The 16,308-nt window shown below is 55.1% G+C and overlaps 1 protein-coding gene across 4 annotated transcripts in view; it reads left to right on the forward strand.

Moving 5' to 3' along the window:
* SEZ6 (seizure related 6 homolog) overlaps window positions 1-16,308 on the forward strand; it is a 45,389-nt gene that overhangs the window by 24,341 nt on the left and 4,740 nt on the right. For all 4 annotated transcript variants that reach the window (XM_078437534.2, XM_078437535.2, XM_078437536.2 and 1 more), the window contains exons 4-6: window positions 8,552-8,747; window positions 12,981-13,166; window positions 16,053-16,221. In XM_078437534.2, coding sequence (XP_078293660.1) covers window positions 8,552-8,747; window positions 12,981-13,166; window positions 16,053-16,221 — 551 coding nt within the window. The remainder of the gene's footprint in view (window positions 1-8,551; window positions 8,748-12,980; window positions 13,167-16,052; window positions 16,222-16,308) is intronic.

Raw genomic sequence — 16,308 nt, forward strand, 5'->3', positions numbered from 1 at the left:
CACTGCCCCTTTGCACTAAGCAACATGCAGCTAACTGGGTGGGCCAAGCCCGCTTTCCTCACAAGCTCCGACTGGATGTGCTCGTCCCTCTGCCCAGAAGAGTCATCCTACTGTCCCCTCCCAGGACTCACCCTTGATGTCACTTTCTCTGTGAATTCTCTCCCAACGTCTTGTCCTGTGGGCCTGTTTATAGCTAGCCAGCTCCCCAACTAGACCGTGAGCTCCTTGAGGGGTACCTTGGAGTATAGGGCCCGCCATGGGGTCTCCATGGACTGACTGACTGGACAGATGGATGGAGGAAGGAAGGAATGTGGTGACATTGGCCTGAGTCTGGAGACAGAATGGAGATGGAGAGAGGCATTCAGCCTAGGTGAGGGAACCAGGCAGGTGACTGAGGAGCACAGAGAAGGGGGCAGAGGAGTCCAGGAAACAGGGCGGTGCTGCTTGCTCCCAGCTCCTGGCCTGCTCCCCACACATCCCAAAGCCTCTGGATCTGGGCCGGCTACACCTGTCCTGGAGATGTCAGGTCCAGGTCTCCGAGCCAGGGCCGGAGTGGCGGGGGGAGGGGCCCCTCTCCCCCTCTCCCACCACTGGTGGGTCCCTCCCCTCCTTTCTGTAACTGTTTGCTCCTGCTCTGCCAAGCCGTGTGCCCCTCGCTCTGGGCTGACTGGGAGGGTAATTAGGAGAAGCCACCACCACCCCCCTGAGCCATTAGCACTCAGTGCCGCTTAATTAAGGTAATTAATGTAAAATCATCACCTAATGAGAGGTAGCACCGGCTGTGGCTCACCGGGTGGAAGGCGCCAGCTGCAGGTGTGGGAAAGGGGATGGGAAGGGGCAGATGCCAGGCTGGGTGCCCTCCTGCAGGCCCGAGCTGGCTGCGCTTGCCCCCCGAGCCTACCGTCCCCACTGAAGCCCGCTGGGCCAGGCTAGGCCCAGTCCTGGTACTCTCCACCAGGAGCAAGACGCCGGCTTTGCCTGCCCCCGGCCACGCCACGGCCCGGGCACAAGCCCCACCCTAGACGCCCACCCCCCCGCCGCCATATAAGCCCTGTGTCTGTTGTCTGGTGCTGCCACATTTTTTTTTTTTTTCATCAGAATGCAAAAGCTGTTACCAGGCAACCTTGAGATGAAGCCCTGCCACAGCCCTGGATCACTGTGTGGAAATGTGGCAGGCAGGTACTGGCTGCCTCACCACCTCTACCTCACCACCATGGGGCAGAGTCCTTGGGGACCCTGTTGGCCCCGGTGGTCTGACTTAGAGTCTGAGGCCACGGCAGGAAGGGCCAGGAAGGAAGGGGCAGAATCAGCCAGGGCTGAAGCGAGAGTTAAGGTCCGTCTCCTTCCAGGGCCAGTTCTGGCAACCTCTACCCCTGTCTGGGCCTCCTTGCCACACCACGCAGGTGGCTTTGGAACCTGAAGAATTACGGATACTGCAGACCAGTACCCATGGAGAGTGGGAAACACTGAGGCTAGCAAGGACAGGGAATTGCCCAAGTCACTCAGTTAATCAGTAACTAATGTGGTTTGGTGAATGAATCCGTTCTCCAAATGTAAACTGAGCAATTACCGTGTGCCAGACCCTGTGCTGGTGTTAGACACAGTTCCTGGGGGAGACAGAAGTCCTAAACAGAAAGCTCGGTGCCGTCGGGATGGAGTGGGAAGCGCAGGGGACTGTGGGAATGCCAGGATGGGGCACGCTTCATCGGCCTGGAGGGCCGGAGAAGGATTTCTGGAGGCAATGAGACCTGCTCTGGGGCCTGACAGATGAGAGGTCAGCAGACAAGCCTGGGCTGAGAAGCAGCGGGTATGGCAGACTGGCTGTTTGAAGGTTGCCAGGCAGTTTGGGACAGGTGACTTTATTGCACAGGAACAGAAGGTGAACTTAGGGGCTTCTGGGTTGCACTCCTGCCAGGCGCTAGGCCTGAAATCAGGGCTCTTCTGCCCAGGGCAGTAGGGGATGAAATGGGTGAGGCAGCCGGAAGGCCTAGAGGGTGCCTGTGGCTCCTTGAGACTGGGGAAAGGCTTGTGGCTTCTCTCCATTGTGGGTAAGTCCCTGCCTGCCCCTCCATGAATTCACAGGGATGGCTCAGGGTAGGTAGAAGGGATGGAATCCAGGCAGGAGGGATGAGAGAAACCGTGAGAGGAGAAGAGCATGTTAAGGACCCACAAGTCACATCCCTGACACCATGCTGAGCCCCTGCCATGTGACCACAACCCTGGCTAAAGTCCGGGGCCCCAGACAAGACCCTTTGCATGAGGAACAGCCTCACGGGTTCCAGAATCCCTAACGCCCCAGCTCTTCATGTCTTGGACCACAGCCCCTCATCACCCTGCCTCCCTCCCTTCGGGGTCCTGCAGCTATGGGTGAGGCTGGACGTCTGAGCCGCCCACAGGAAGGAGACAGGCCAGGCCCTCCGTAATCAGAGGAGGTTGTCCTGTGTCAGCTGGGGTCAGGCACTGGGCTAGGCTCTTTCGGGTGAGACCCAGAGAAGCCCCTTCAGGATGGCCCATGGGGGTCCCATCCCTTCTCCGGGCAGCCGGTCTCCCCCGAGGGCTCCAGGCCTTTCTGGGCCTGGCGTGTGCCTCTCATTGCACTTGGCATTCCAAGAGCCTTCCCACTGCCAGCCTCCATCTTGGTTTGGCTGTTCTCTGTACCATCTGGAGCCTGGGCACAGCTGCTCATAGTCCCTACCCTCGTGCCCCAGGTGGCTGCACTGGAACACAGCTCTCCCGTGCCAGGCCAGCTGCCAGTATGATAGCCGGAACACTGGGACCAGGCCTGATGTGGACACCAGTAGGGTAGCCAGTCAACCTTCGGCCCAGGTGGTTTCTGGGCAACCTCCTCTTTTCTGGCTCCTGGAAGGCTAATCTGAGGGGAGTTTCAGGGGCACAGGCAGGTCTAGCCCCACGGGTTTAGGCCATTCTCCCCATCCCCAAGGCAGACTCAAGCTCATAAGAGCTTGTGAACAGGCATCAGTTCTGACAAGAGCACAGAGGCTGTCATGTGGGACTGGGGCTCCAGTCCCGCCTCTGCAGCCCATCTCTTGGTACCTGAGCAGAGCCCCTGGCCTTTTCTGGACTGGTTTCCCTCTCTGTAAAAGGAGATGCACCAAATGATGCAGAAGGGCCCTCCCAGCCAGTCCTTCTGAGCAGGTCTCCTTTTTTGGGTTCAGGAATTTCCCTCATAAGCCAGACTGGACAGTAGCCCCTCAAGCACTTGACCCTGCTTCCTGCTTCCTCACAGCTGTAGAGCCTGAGCCAGAGAGAGGGCGGCTCCCAGGTCCAGTGCCTCCTAGGCAGAGCCTGGCAGACCTGAGGCTAAGGGTCTTTTGGTGACAGCTGTCACCATGGCAAGAGCCATGGTCTTACCAGGGTAGGGCCCAGATCTCCCCAGGAAAGGGGAAGAGGACTAAGCTGTGCTTGTTCTGTGCTAAGCCCCTTACAGGTAGGATCTAACTTAATCCTTACAGCCCTATCAGGTTGGTACAGCCATCCCATTTCACACACGAAACTGGGGTTCACAAAGGTCACGTGACCTGCCCAAGGCCCTTTCAAGTGGTCAGTGATGGAGCCAGGGTTTGATTCCAGGACTTAAGAGCACCTGTTCTTCCCCCGGCCCAGGCGATTGGGCAGGTGTGGTGAATCTAAAAAGGGAGTTCAGCTGGGGACTGTTGGTGGGGGGCTCTACCCAATCCCTTTTCTCAACTCAGCCCTGCCTGCTCCTGCAAGACACCCACCTCGAATTCCTCCAGTTTGGGAGCAGGGCCTGGGGCGCTGTGCATGAAGACAAAGCACTGGACCAGGAATCGGAGGTCCTGGCCTGGAGTCCTGGCTTTGCTTTGGATTTACTGGGTGACCCAAAGAGGAAGTCTCAACATCTCTGATTACAAGATTCCCTTATCTATAGAGTGGAGGTAAACGCAATCTGCTCTGCCTCCCTTGTTGAGATTTTGTGAGATCTGAGAGGATAATGGATGTGCAAAAGCTTTGAAAACGGTAAAGGGTCTCATGGGAAAAATTGTGATTATCATAATATTGTTTGGAGTGGAGAGGCACAGGGATGGGTGGAGCACGAGAGTGTGGGGGAGCACATGGGTGTAGGGGAGCACATGGGCGTGGGGAGCACGAGGGTGTGGGGGAGCACGTGGGTGTGAGGGCACCTGTGTGCCAGGCCAAGTGTTCGAGGAGGCTGTGTGCATCAACTTGGGTCTATGTCAGAGTATATGCATGGGTGTTGGTGACCAGGAGGGTTTAGTGGAGCAGGGACTGTGGCCAACTTCTGGGGGCTGAGGGCTCAGGTGCCAGGGGTGGGGCTCACACACCAGAATCATCCTTGAGCCCACCCGCCTGTGCAGGGTTTTACTTGGGGGATGGTGGCACCATCCCATCTATGAATCATACCATCAGGGCATGTTCTGGAGACCCGACTGGCGGCTTCCATGGGGACAGACAGGCCAGTCAAGGCTGATGGTCTGGGGTTGGCAGAGCACAACCTAAATCCTCCCTACCTCCCATTCAGGAGAGAGTCAGCCTCCTCAAAGAGGCTGTATTTCCTCCCTTGAACTGACCCCATGGTCTGCTGGAAGCCGGGCAGTGCTAGACAGGGTCCTGGGGGAACTGTCCTCGCCTCCCTCAGCTCTATTTCCCCCCTGCCTGGCCCCCAGCTCCCACTCTTGTCACCGGCTAGGGGTGTGGGAAGACAGCCCTTGTGAGCAGAGCTGACATTTCAATCTGTCTCCCAAGCTCTTCAGATGCCTGCAAATTGCATCAAGACTTCATCACCCTCCTTGTCCAACACTCAGCCCTGTCTGGCCCCTGTCAGGCCTGGCCTTCAAACAAGTGACAAATTACATTGCAGCCACTGCAGCAGGCCTGCAAGTGGGTGCTGGGAACCCAAGGGACCAGGGCTGCACAGACAGCCTCTCGCGGAGAACAGGGTGCCCTCTGGATGTGAGCCCTGGGCAACCCAGGCCCACTCCCTTCTGTGATCTCATGGCAACCCTCACTGCCAAGCTGGGCTGAAAGCCAGGCTGGCTGGAGGGGGCTATGCCTTCTCTTGATCAGAGGGGGCCAGGGCCCTCAGTTCCCAGTTTTCCCAGTTTTACCCCGGGCTTCGGGGGTGGGGTCGAAGGATGGCTATTGAGAACATAAATCTCAACATCTTGGAAAAAGCCAGATCTGGCCAAGACCCACCCCACGCTAAACCCGGTGGGCCTGGGGTCTGGGAATACAGATGTATGGACACCTGGATGTCTGGATGGCTTTCTGCAGGTAACACCGCCATGAGGTGGGGAGGGAAGGAATTGCCTTTGCCTCCAGCAAAGCAAGATTCTGCTACTTAACGCTTTTTGTGACCTTTTGCTGAGTTCCTTAGCCTCTCTGAGCCTACGTTTACTTACGGGGGATCTGACCACCTACCTTATGGAAGTGTGGTGAGAACGAAATCCTATCTATAAACAGAACGAGGCTGGACACATTGTAGGTGCTCCATAAACGGTCATTGTTATTGTGGGGCTGCCTCCGCTGGTGGCAAAACAGCGGGGTCAGGAGCTGGAAGCTGTAGGTCAAGGGACGTTTACGGGAACTAGGAAAAAGGCTACGTTCATTTCCCTGCAGCGATGTCCTCCCTTCCTCCTCCTCCCCAGGACCTCTCAGACCCGCCTGCTCCACGCTCTCCCTGAGCCTGCAATCCCTCCGTTCCCCCCTAGAGGATTCCTGCTGCATGCATTCAGCGCCACTTAAGTCGGAATTATATGCTGCCTGGCGTCTCTCGATAATTACAGATTCCACGTGTGTGAGTCTTGTTTGCCCAACTCTAGAATCACAGAATCTCCAAGTTTGAAGGGACCTCATCCAGCCTCTGCCTGCAGCAGCAATTCCCTGAGGAATGTCCCCGGCAGATGGTCAGGCAGCCTCCACCCGAACGAACGTGCCCTGTAAGAGAGCGCCCCGCGGAGAGGCAACACTGCCGGCCCAGCACCCCGCCTTGAGCCTTCTTTTTGGCCCCAAAGACCCACTAGGTCTTTTCTCCCAGACAGAGGAGTCCCCGGGCACATCTGTCCTCGGCACCCACAGTCTGAGGGGCCCAGAGCGTGACTGTCTCCTTGGATCCGGCTGGGCTTGGCATCCATCATCCTCTGTGCTTCTCAGCTCACAGGGATCTGGCGAGGAATGTACCTCCCCTTGTCCACACAGTCACTCTCTCCACACAGATTTATTGCAACTGGCCGTTGAAGAGGGCATTGTGACCCCGAACGCCACCCTGGGCTCTAATGGAGAGGTACAGAGAGGTGGGGAGGCCCTGAGGCAAAGGAATGGACTGGCCTGGCTTGGGAGGCAGAGGGTGGTGGTCCTGAGATCTGAAAGAATGACCAGCTTCAGCAGCAGGGCAAGAAGAGAGGGCATTCCCTGCGCAGGGTCCTGCGTATACAAATGTCCAGAGGGGCGGGGGGGAGGTGTAGCCTCTGCTCGCAGTGCCGGTAAGCGAGGCTGGCAAAGCCACTGGGGCCAACTGTGAGCTGGGAGGTTTGGACCTTGTCCTCTGGGCAGTCTGAGGTCGCGAACAGGGTAGGAGAGAGACATAATCTGATCTGAGCCAGCCAGGACCCAGAGATGAGCTGGGGATGGGAGGGGACAAGGCCATTCTCCAGGTGAGAAAAAATGTGCAGGAGGTGATCGGAGCTAAGGGATAGAAAGAAAGGGCCAACTGGGACATATGGGAAGGAACAGATCTCTGGGCTCCTTGTACCAGGCCACACTGCCACTTCCCCTCTGGGCAGTCTATTGCTGTCCAATCCTTGTTTGACTGAATGAAGGCATGGAGCCCAGAAGGATGATCCAGGGATTGAGGGCCTGAGGATTGGGGTGGTGGCAGAGAGGCCTGGGACAATCAGAGGGAAGACTGGAAAAAGAGGCCCAGAGGAGCACCTGGGCGACTCAGTCAGTTGGGCGTCCGACTCTCGACCTCGCAATTCGTGAGTTCGAGCCCCGCGTCGGGCTCCACGGATAGCGCAGAGCCTGCTCGGGATCCCTTCTCTCCCCTCTCTCCGCCCCTCCCCGACCCCCTCTAACAAAATAAATAAACATTTTTAAAAAAGAGAGAGAGGCCCAGAGAAGAGACACTGATGACTGAGAAGTGCAGGCGCACAGCGTAAGGCCTGGCTGCACAGACCGCAGGGGCCAAGTTGGGCAGGGCCCCGAGGGCCACGGCAAGGCATCAGGACTAGATAGTGGGGGTTTTGCGGGCTCCACGGAGCGCCACCAGAGGATTTCAGCAAGGAAGCGCTACGACGGGCCACAGGTTGGAGCTGTTAGCTGGCTGCAGTTCAGGAAGTATTGATGCAGAGGGAGGAGTGGGTGAAGCCCTGCAGGCAGAGAGGCGGCCGCAGTGATCCCAGTGAGTAATAGTTGTGAGGAGCTGGGAAGTGGCAGGGGGATGAAGAGTAATAAGAAAATTGGGGTCCAACAGACAGGATTGAATGACTGATCGGATGCAGAGTATAAGGGAGGAGGCCAGATGCCAGTTTCTAACTTGGGCATGCACATGGACGGTGAGGGAAGCTGCTGGCTGGGTGTGGGGTGGCTCAGTGTGGGGCAGGCTGGATGTGGGGTCCAGCAGGGGGTGTCCAGGGGAAGCTGGGCACATGGATCTGATGCTTAAGACCTCACATGGCTGGCCGGGCCCTTGGACACCTATCTAGTTCAACATACCTACTCCACCCCACTTTACAGAAGAGAAAACTGAGCCCAGAGAAGTGAAGGGATAGGAAGCAGCAGGTGTCCTGGTGTCATTGAAAACCTTTGGAGATGGGGCGCCTGGGTGGCACAGTCTGTTAAGCTTCTGACTCTTGATTTCGACTCAGGTCATGATCCCAGGATCGTGGGATGGAGCCCCGCATCAGACTCTGCACTGAGCATGGAACTTGCTTGGGATTCTCTCTCTTTGTCTCTCTCTCTCTCTCTCTCTGCCCCTCTCCCCCATTCACACATGTTCTCTCTCTCTCAAATTAAAAAAAAGAAAAGAGGGGTGCCTGGGTGGCTCAGTCAGTTAAGCATCTGACTTCGGCTCAGGTCATGATCTCACAGTTCGTGAGTTCGAGCCCCGCGTCGGGCTCTGTGCTGACGGCTCAGAGCCTGGAGCCTGCTTCGGATTCTGTGTCTCCCTCTCTCTCTGCCCCTCCGCCGCTCACACTCTGTCTCTCTCACACACAAATAAATAAACATTAAAAAAATTATATTAAAAAAAAAAGGAAAGGAAAAGAAAAAGAAAAGCTTTGGAGACAGAAAGACATGCTTACAAATTCCAATTCTGCTAATAATATTTATGTGACCTTGGGTATGAACTTCAGATCCCGGCTCACGGGGTTACCGGGAAGTGAAATGAGCTTCTCCTGCACTCGAGAGCCTAGTTCGGGGCCTGAGGGCTCAAGGAGCCAAGCGGCCCTGAGGATTGGCCGTGCCTGGGGCCTCTGGGAGCCTGTGGGCAGCAGGGCTCAGTCAGCAGGAAGAAGCCTGACTGCTCTGCTTTGCTGTGTCTATCCCACCACAGGTCCAGAACATCAGCCTCCGAGAGGGGGAGGTGGTGACTGTGGAGGGCCTGGGGGGGCCCGACCCACTGCCCCTGGCCAACCAGTCTTTCTTGCTGAGGGGCCAGGTCATCCGTAGCCCCACCCACCAAGCAGCACTGAGGTTCCAGAGCCTCCCACCACCTGCTGGGCCTGGCACCTTCCATTTCCACTACCAAGGTAGGCCTGGGCAGCGGAGGGAGGAACCAGCCCAGAGTGGGTGCCCTCCTCGGGATCTCTGGCGCTACTATAGTGTGTATAGGGGGTGGAGGGGAGACGGGGGACAGGCACAGATGCCCAGTGAAGCTCTGTACAACTAAAGGTGATTGTTTAGTTGTACAGAGACACATCAGACACCTCCAGAACCTTCCTTCCTCCACCTACTACCCTGTAAAAGAACTGGTGGTGAAGGGGCCCCGACACAGAACCAGGTAGCCTCAGGGGTGCCCCTTGCCATCTATTCATTCATTCATTCGTTCATTCAGTAAACTTTTCCTAGGCATCTGCTCTTTGCCAGGCCTGTGCTGGACACTGACAATATCAAGATGAACTCTCCAAGTCCTTGCCCTCAAGGAATTCAGAATCTCTAGGGGAGGCAGACACTTAAGCAATAACAATAAAAGCCATCTCCCCCAAATTCAAGGGGGTCAAGGTCAAAGGGACTTGATAATGACCAACGGGAGGTCCTTTGCTACCAACCTGGGCTTCCTGAACTGCCTCATTCACCCTAGGCCTGTCTCAGACCCCAGTCAGCTCAGAACACCTCTGGAAATAAGGGAGTGGCAAGATATAATGGGAAAATCACAGACTCAGGAGATGGGAAGATCTGTGTCTAAATCTCCTTCCCATTGGTTGACCTTGGACAGGTCATTTGACCACTGTGACCTTCTTTTCCTCCGCTGTACAATGTGACCAATATACCTACTCCATAAAGTCATGATGAGGATTATACAAAAGGGTTCATGTGAAGTGCCTAGCACTTAGGATGTTCCATGAACTTAGTATGCTCCATGAAGGAACCGAAACAAATATTAAAGAGCTGGCAGGATGGGAAAGGGAGGAAAAGGGGCTTGCCTCTGCCCCTCTTCCATCAGCATCTCTCCTGGCCCCCTTTCCCCAGGCAAAGTCTTCTTGACCCCTTGTACTGCTGTAACAGGGTAACCGGTTCAGACTGGGAGTGCTAATGGGGAAATAATTGGTGTGAACAATTATGGCATTGCCCTGCATTATCAATAGGGGCCCCCTTCTGCAGCTCCGCAGGGTCCACAGCCCAGGGAGGAGGACAGGCGCTGGAGACACAGATGCTGGAACCACCTAAGAAGCACTTGCCCCTCTCTAGCCTCTCCACCCAAACTGGGAGAGCAGTCTGGTGTGGCAGCATGGAGCCTGGCGGTGGGCATGGGCTGCCCAGGGTCTTGGCAGAGGCAAGGGGCCAACTGAGGCAAGGGCCAGCCTCCCTAATGGCTCATCAATCCTCCCTAGCAGTGGGCATAATTTCACGCCACGGTAACCTTCTCTCTTGCCGCAAATTCCTTCGCACAAAACCCTGGACCTTCTCTCTGTTGGGCCAGACAAAGGTGGCTGGAAGGCAGGGAGCTGGAGGCCTGGCAAGGGGTGCAGACCCCAAGGAGGGGCTAGGAAAGCTGGCCCAGCCCTGCCTCCTGCTCGGCTCCCAGAAGCCCTCCCTCCTCGGCCCAGTTTTTGTCAATGATCAGCTCTTTCCTTAATGAGTGTAATTCCCCTAATTATAGGCTGTAATTAGCCCTGATCCCAGAGATGGGAACAGGAGGAGCATGTGCTCACACGCGTGTCTCCCTGGGCTGGAGAAAGAGGGTGCCAGAAGAGGGGGCGAGGGGACTAGTACCCACATCACTGCCGGAGCTGTCCAAGATAATGTTGGAGATCACAAGCATGGGCCCCCACAAGGGCTTCATCTGCAGAATCCAAGTTCCACCTCCCCTCCCACAGCCTCAGGCAGGGTGAGGAAGCAGAGGGCCCTGCCAGGCATGCCCCTCCTCCCTCCTGAGCATTCCTGGCACTGGACTTGGCCCCAGAAACAGACGCCAGGGAGAAAATAGCTCAACAGATTGCAGTCATCCAGGCTCCCTGGGAACGGTAGTCATGGCAACGGGAGGAAGCTCCTCCCGGGAAGTGGCCTCTCTGGAGTCTGGGGGCTTCCTCATCTGCCCCCCGCCTCCTGCTCTCACCTCATCCCAGCCCAATTTCCTAATCCGTGAAATGGGGGACCTCCCTTCCCAGAGTTGTGATAGGAACTCCCAGGAAAGATTTAAGTACATCTGACTCGTGGCCTAGACCTCCCTGGGTGTCACCCCTCTCTTCTGCACTCTGGGTAGGGTGCCCCACCCTCTTTTCCCCATCCCTCCCCAGGTCTGTCCCCAGATCATTGTAAGCGGCCACCACAGTAACCAACCACCCAGGGCAGGCTTGTCTGTTGCTCACAGGTTTCTCTGACTCCTGAGCCCAGGTTTCTACTTCACCTGGGGAAGCAGGTGGGAGAGGGGACACGGAAGGCTCTAGAGGGAGGAGCTTCATGTGCCCACCCTACCACTCACTGGCTGCATGATGAGGGCAAGTCCCTCAGTCTCTCTGAACCTTAGTGTTCCCTACCTGAAAATGAGTTACTAACCCATAGCTTGCCTTCCTGCCTCCCAAACGTGTTGTAGACATCAAGCAAGAAGAACATGAAGGCATTTTAGAAACTGGAAGGTGCCTGCAGATGTGAGGTGCTTGTATCAATCAAGATTATAAACAATAACAGCAGGCTGGTACATTTGGTTTTTGTTCTGTGCCAGGCATTGCACACAGGTCCTCTCAGTTAACCTCTCACATAACACTGGATGCAATACTCTAAATGGGTGGGTAAACAAGGAAACTGAGGCATGGAGAAGTTAGGCAACTTGCCCAAGGTGGCACAGCAAGTAGGGGAGCCTATATTCAAACCCAGGCAGTCTGACCCCAGAACCACCCCCTAAGTGCCGCCCTGTCCTGCCTTGCCAATCACAAGTAACCACTCGTTGGCCATGAGACATGGAAGAAAGTGAATCAACCTCTCTCTTTTCACAAGCCCGGTAACTACAACCAGGAGAGGTGAAAATCACAAAACTCATTTCTGGATTCTGTTCTGCCCAGAGGCAACCCCCCTTTTTCTATTCACACAAATCACACAGAGGCCAGCAGAGTTCCTGCCTTGACCTCTCTTCCCATCCACCTAGTGCCACCAGTAAGGGTGGGCCCCTCCACCCAAGATCCTCAGTCTAGACAATCCCCATCCCTCTCACGACCCCCAAGAATGAAGCCTGTAGCCCAAGGCTTCATTCAGCCTGTCTCCTTGACCCATCTGGCCTTCTTTCCCACCTCTCCGACCCAAGCGCTGACCTCCATTTTTAGTTATCACCCCAGCTTGGCTCCAGGTTAGGACTTGCCAGGTTGTTTTATAGGATTTGCTGCCACCGTCCGGTCACACTTGGTATGACAATTCCAAAAGTTCCCAAGTTTCCCAAGGCAACTTGTCCTTCCCCCAACTTCCAAGAAGGCGTTCCCTGCCTCCCCACCCTCGCCCCATCCTGTTTTTAAAAGAAGTCCACAGCCCTTGCCAATGAATACTGGAAAAGCTTTTTACTGTCTGACTTCAATCGTTCTGGCTGTAATTCCTATTCGTCCCCTATAGGAAAAATAATATCAGTACATCAGGATAGACTTATTATTTCAAGTGCTTTCATATCTATAAGTCATTCAATAAACACTTCTTTTTTTTAATTTTTTTAATGTTTATTTTTAAGAGAGAGAGAAACAGAGTGCTAGCAGGGGAGGGGCAGAGAGAGAGAGAGAGAGAGAGAAGCAGGCTCCAGGCTCCAAGTCAGTCAGCCCAGAGCCTGATGCAAGGCTCGAACTCACAAACAGTGAGATCATGACCTGAGCAAAAGTTGGACGCCCAACCGACTGAGCCACTCAGGCGCCCCTTTCAATAACTGTTTCATAAAGATGTGCTATCAGCTACATTCCAGGGATACCAAACTGAATAAAATACTATCCCCTTTATTCTCTTAATAACCCCATAGGTAGCTGGCATTTTGAATCTCATTTAACAAATGAGGTGGGACACAGAAAGGCTAATCTGCCAAAAGTGTCAGAAAGCTTGGACCAGAACCCAAGCCTTCTAACTTCCAGCTCTGTGCTTGTTCCCCTAACCAGCCTAGGCTGCTGGACATTTCACTGACACCTTCTGAGGGGATCAGAGTCTTTTCTGGAATTCCTGGTGCTTCCTCTGGCCCCGAGTGATGCCTCCAGGCAGGCTATGGCAGGCCCCTTTTGCCCTGGCTATGACTCAGCCCCACAACTCACACACACACACACACACACACACACACACAGTCACTCATTTTCTCTCTGCAGCCTATCTCCTGAACTGCCACTTTCCCCGGCGTCCTGCTTATGGAGCTGTAACTGTCACCAGCCTCCACCCGGGAGGCAGCGCCCGCTTCCGCTGTGCCACTGGCTACCAGCTGAAGGGTGCCAGAATCCTCACTTGTCTCAATGCCACCCAGCCCTTCTGGGATGCCCAAGAGCCTGTCTGCATTGGTAAGTGGCTCCAGGAAACCCAGTGCTCAACAGGGAAGTAAGTTGCGGGGCGGGGGGGGTGGGCATTGGAGATCATCCCCGCTCTCTGCTCCTGCCTGGAACCTTCATTTGGTCTCCATAAGAAAGCCAGACATTGGCCACACACCTCAGTAGCATTTATCCAACCACCCTCCTTGACCACTTCTGACATAGAGGCACCACCAGTACAGAGCTAAATTAAACAGGTACCGTGCCCTCAAAGAGCCCACAATTCCAGGAAGTGGGAGAAGGAAGCGCACGGATCACCAATTTCCAGAGCAGGAAGTAAAAAGCACCAGTGAAGAACAGCAAACAGACCTGGGCAGGGAGGAAGCAATCATTCCTAGTTGGGTACTTAGGAGGCTTCCTGGGGTGAGTGACATTGAAGGTTTAACATTTCAATGGAGGGAACAGCGCAGGCTTTGACAACAGAGGCAACAAGTTGAGGGAGTGTTTAGGGACTCAGAAAATAGCCAGGGAGGAGCTCAGAACTATTCCTCAGGAGAGCCAGCCAGATGGTGTCTGGAGGCCAGGAGGCCGGCCAGGCAAGAGGGTCTGAAATTAGTGACTTTGGTAATGGAGAGCAGGGAAGAGGTTCCAGAGACACAGATGAGGGAAGAGGGGCGAGCGGAAGGAGACTTCCTCCCAGGTTCCAGTCCTGGATGATCAGGAAGTCTGAGGTTGCTGTCATTGGAGAGGGGCTTGTTGGCAGAAGGAAGATGGAGTGTTCAGTCTGCAGTGTGAAAGTCAGCTTGGTCGTCTTTTCCTTTTTTTATTTTTTTTTTAATTTATTTATTTTTGAGAAAGAGAGAGACAGAGCATGAGCAGGGGAGGGGCAGAGAGAGTGAGAGACAAGAATCTGAAGCAGGCTCCAGGCTCCGAGCTGTCAGCACAGAGTCACATATGGGGATCGAACTCACAAACTGCGAGACCATGACCTGAGCTGAAGTCGGACGCTCAACCAACTGAGCCACCCAGATGCCCCTTTTCTTTTCTTTTCTCATGTTCTTCTTGCTCTTTTTTTAATCGCTTGGGCTCTTGAGCCTTCTCTCATTTTATAAGCTCTTCCTGGGTGCTAGGCACAAGCAGAGGCGAATAAGCCAGATGTGGTCTCTGCCCTCAAGGAGCTCTCTGGCAAGTGGGAAAACTGGCACACAGCAGGTTCTGCGCAGACAGTGCTGTGACGGGGTGAATTCAGGGCATGGGAAGGATCCAAGGGAGGGAGCGCTGCTCCAAAATGAGGAAGGAGGAAAAGAAAGCTTCCCAGGGAGAAAGCATGGAGGGACTACAAGAATGTGAGCCCAGGGAAGTGGGTTGGATTCTTGAGACAGCACATGCAAAGGTGTGGAGGCAGAAAGCAGCATGGTGGAGTGAGGAAGTGCTGAGGCGTGCCTAAAGAAGGGGATATATGGGATGGGGCTGAAGCCGAGTCAAGAAAGAGCTGGGCTGGTAAAGGTTTGAATGCCACCTTGGGTTTGCATTACCTGGGGGTCACAGGGAGCCACAGACAAATTTAAGTGAAGGGTGGGGCACGATCAGATTTGCAGGGCAGTTCTGTTCTGAGACCAAACAGAAAGGTGCGTCTGCCCTCTCTGCAGAGAAGCAGAAAATCAACGCAGCCCTCTCTCCAGCTTTTTTTTTTTTAAGGTTTTATTTATTTATTTTGAGAGAGAGAGAGAGGAGGGGAGGGGCAAAGAGAAAGGGGTGGCAGAGAATCCCAAGCAGGCTCCGTGTGCCCGATGAGGGGCTCAAACCCACAAACTGGGAGATCACGACCGGAGCCAAAATCAAGCGCTGGTCGTTTAACCAGCTGAGCCACCCAGATGCCCCCCCACCCCCCCACCCAGGAGCTTTATTAAAAAAGATTCTGCTCTCTTGAACATCTGGAGACAAAGGCGCTGTGTCTTCGCCACGGCAGCCTGGTCTCTGAGAGCAGGCAGGGGCCAGAGCTGTGTGTCTAAGAGAGGAAAGTGCTGCCTGGAACCAGCCTCACTCCGCTTGCCTTTGAAACCCCTTCTCTGGCCCCACTCAACTGCCAGGAGCTCGTGGCCAAGTAACCCAGAAGTCCTCAGTGATGGGGCCAGGAGAGCTACTCAGCCTCCCCTTGGAAAGAGGACAGTCCCAGGCCAGAGGAGTCAGCCCAGGAACAACGGGGGTAGTGATGCTATTTCAGAAAGTATGTGAGGCCAGGTCCTGGCTAGCAATGTCTGCTGAGGGCACAACATTAGGAGGCAGATTGCATGTCCACCAGATGTCTGTCAGCCCAGATTCTAGTCCTGCCCTCTTTTTTATATTCATTCACTCATTTTATTCAACAAACACTGAATACCAACTCTGTGCCTGCCCTGAAAAGACGTGGCCCTTGCCCCAGGGGGTCCTAGTTAAGGGACATATCCAAACAATAACTGGTTTTAGAAAAAGTGGCATGAGGTAGAAGCAGCAGATATACCAAGAAGGCTGGAGCCCTGGGTAAGGGGCTTTAATAAAGTCTGCCTGGGGGGAGTTGGGGAAGGCCTCCGAGAGGAGTCAGCAGAGAGAGGAAATGACTCACCCAGGACCCCTTGGCTAGGCCATGGCAGATCTACCACAGTCAAAGGGATTGCACATGAATCATCCCAGAGGTGTGAAAGGTTAGGAGGAAAATGTCCCAGAGGTGTGAAAGGTTAGGAGGTAGGGAGTCCGGGCTGCCTGGGGCTGCAGGGTCACAGGGGCCAAGGACTGACCTTCAGGACCATGAAAGCAAATACCCCTGCTGCCCCATGCAGAGGACGCAAGAGCTGGGGTGGGCAGGCACGCTTGGTAGGCCATCCAGAATCCAGTGGGTCTGGGATCCGGGATCCAGCCCACAGCCCTGGCCGTGTCTCGCAGCTGCCTGCGGTGGAGTGACCCGCAACGCCACCACCGGCCGCATCGTCTCCCCGGGCTTCCCGGGCAACTACAGCAACAATCTCACCTGCCACTGGCTGCTCGAGGCTCCCGAAGGCCAGCGGCTGCACTTACACTTTGAGAAGGTTTCCCTGGCGGAGGATGACGACAGGTGAGGGGAGGTCCTGGCCCGGTGTGGGACAGGAGTGTGCGGCCTGCTAATGCCCCACTGGCAGGACGGGGACCCAAGCGTGGGCCA

Source organism: Panthera onca, chromosome E1 (genome assembly GCF_046562875.1).
Source record: "Panthera onca isolate mPanOnc1 chromosome E1, mPanOnc1 haplotype 2, whole genome shotgun sequence".
Taxonomy (NCBI): Eukaryota; Metazoa; Chordata; class Mammalia; order Carnivora; family Felidae; genus Panthera; species Panthera onca.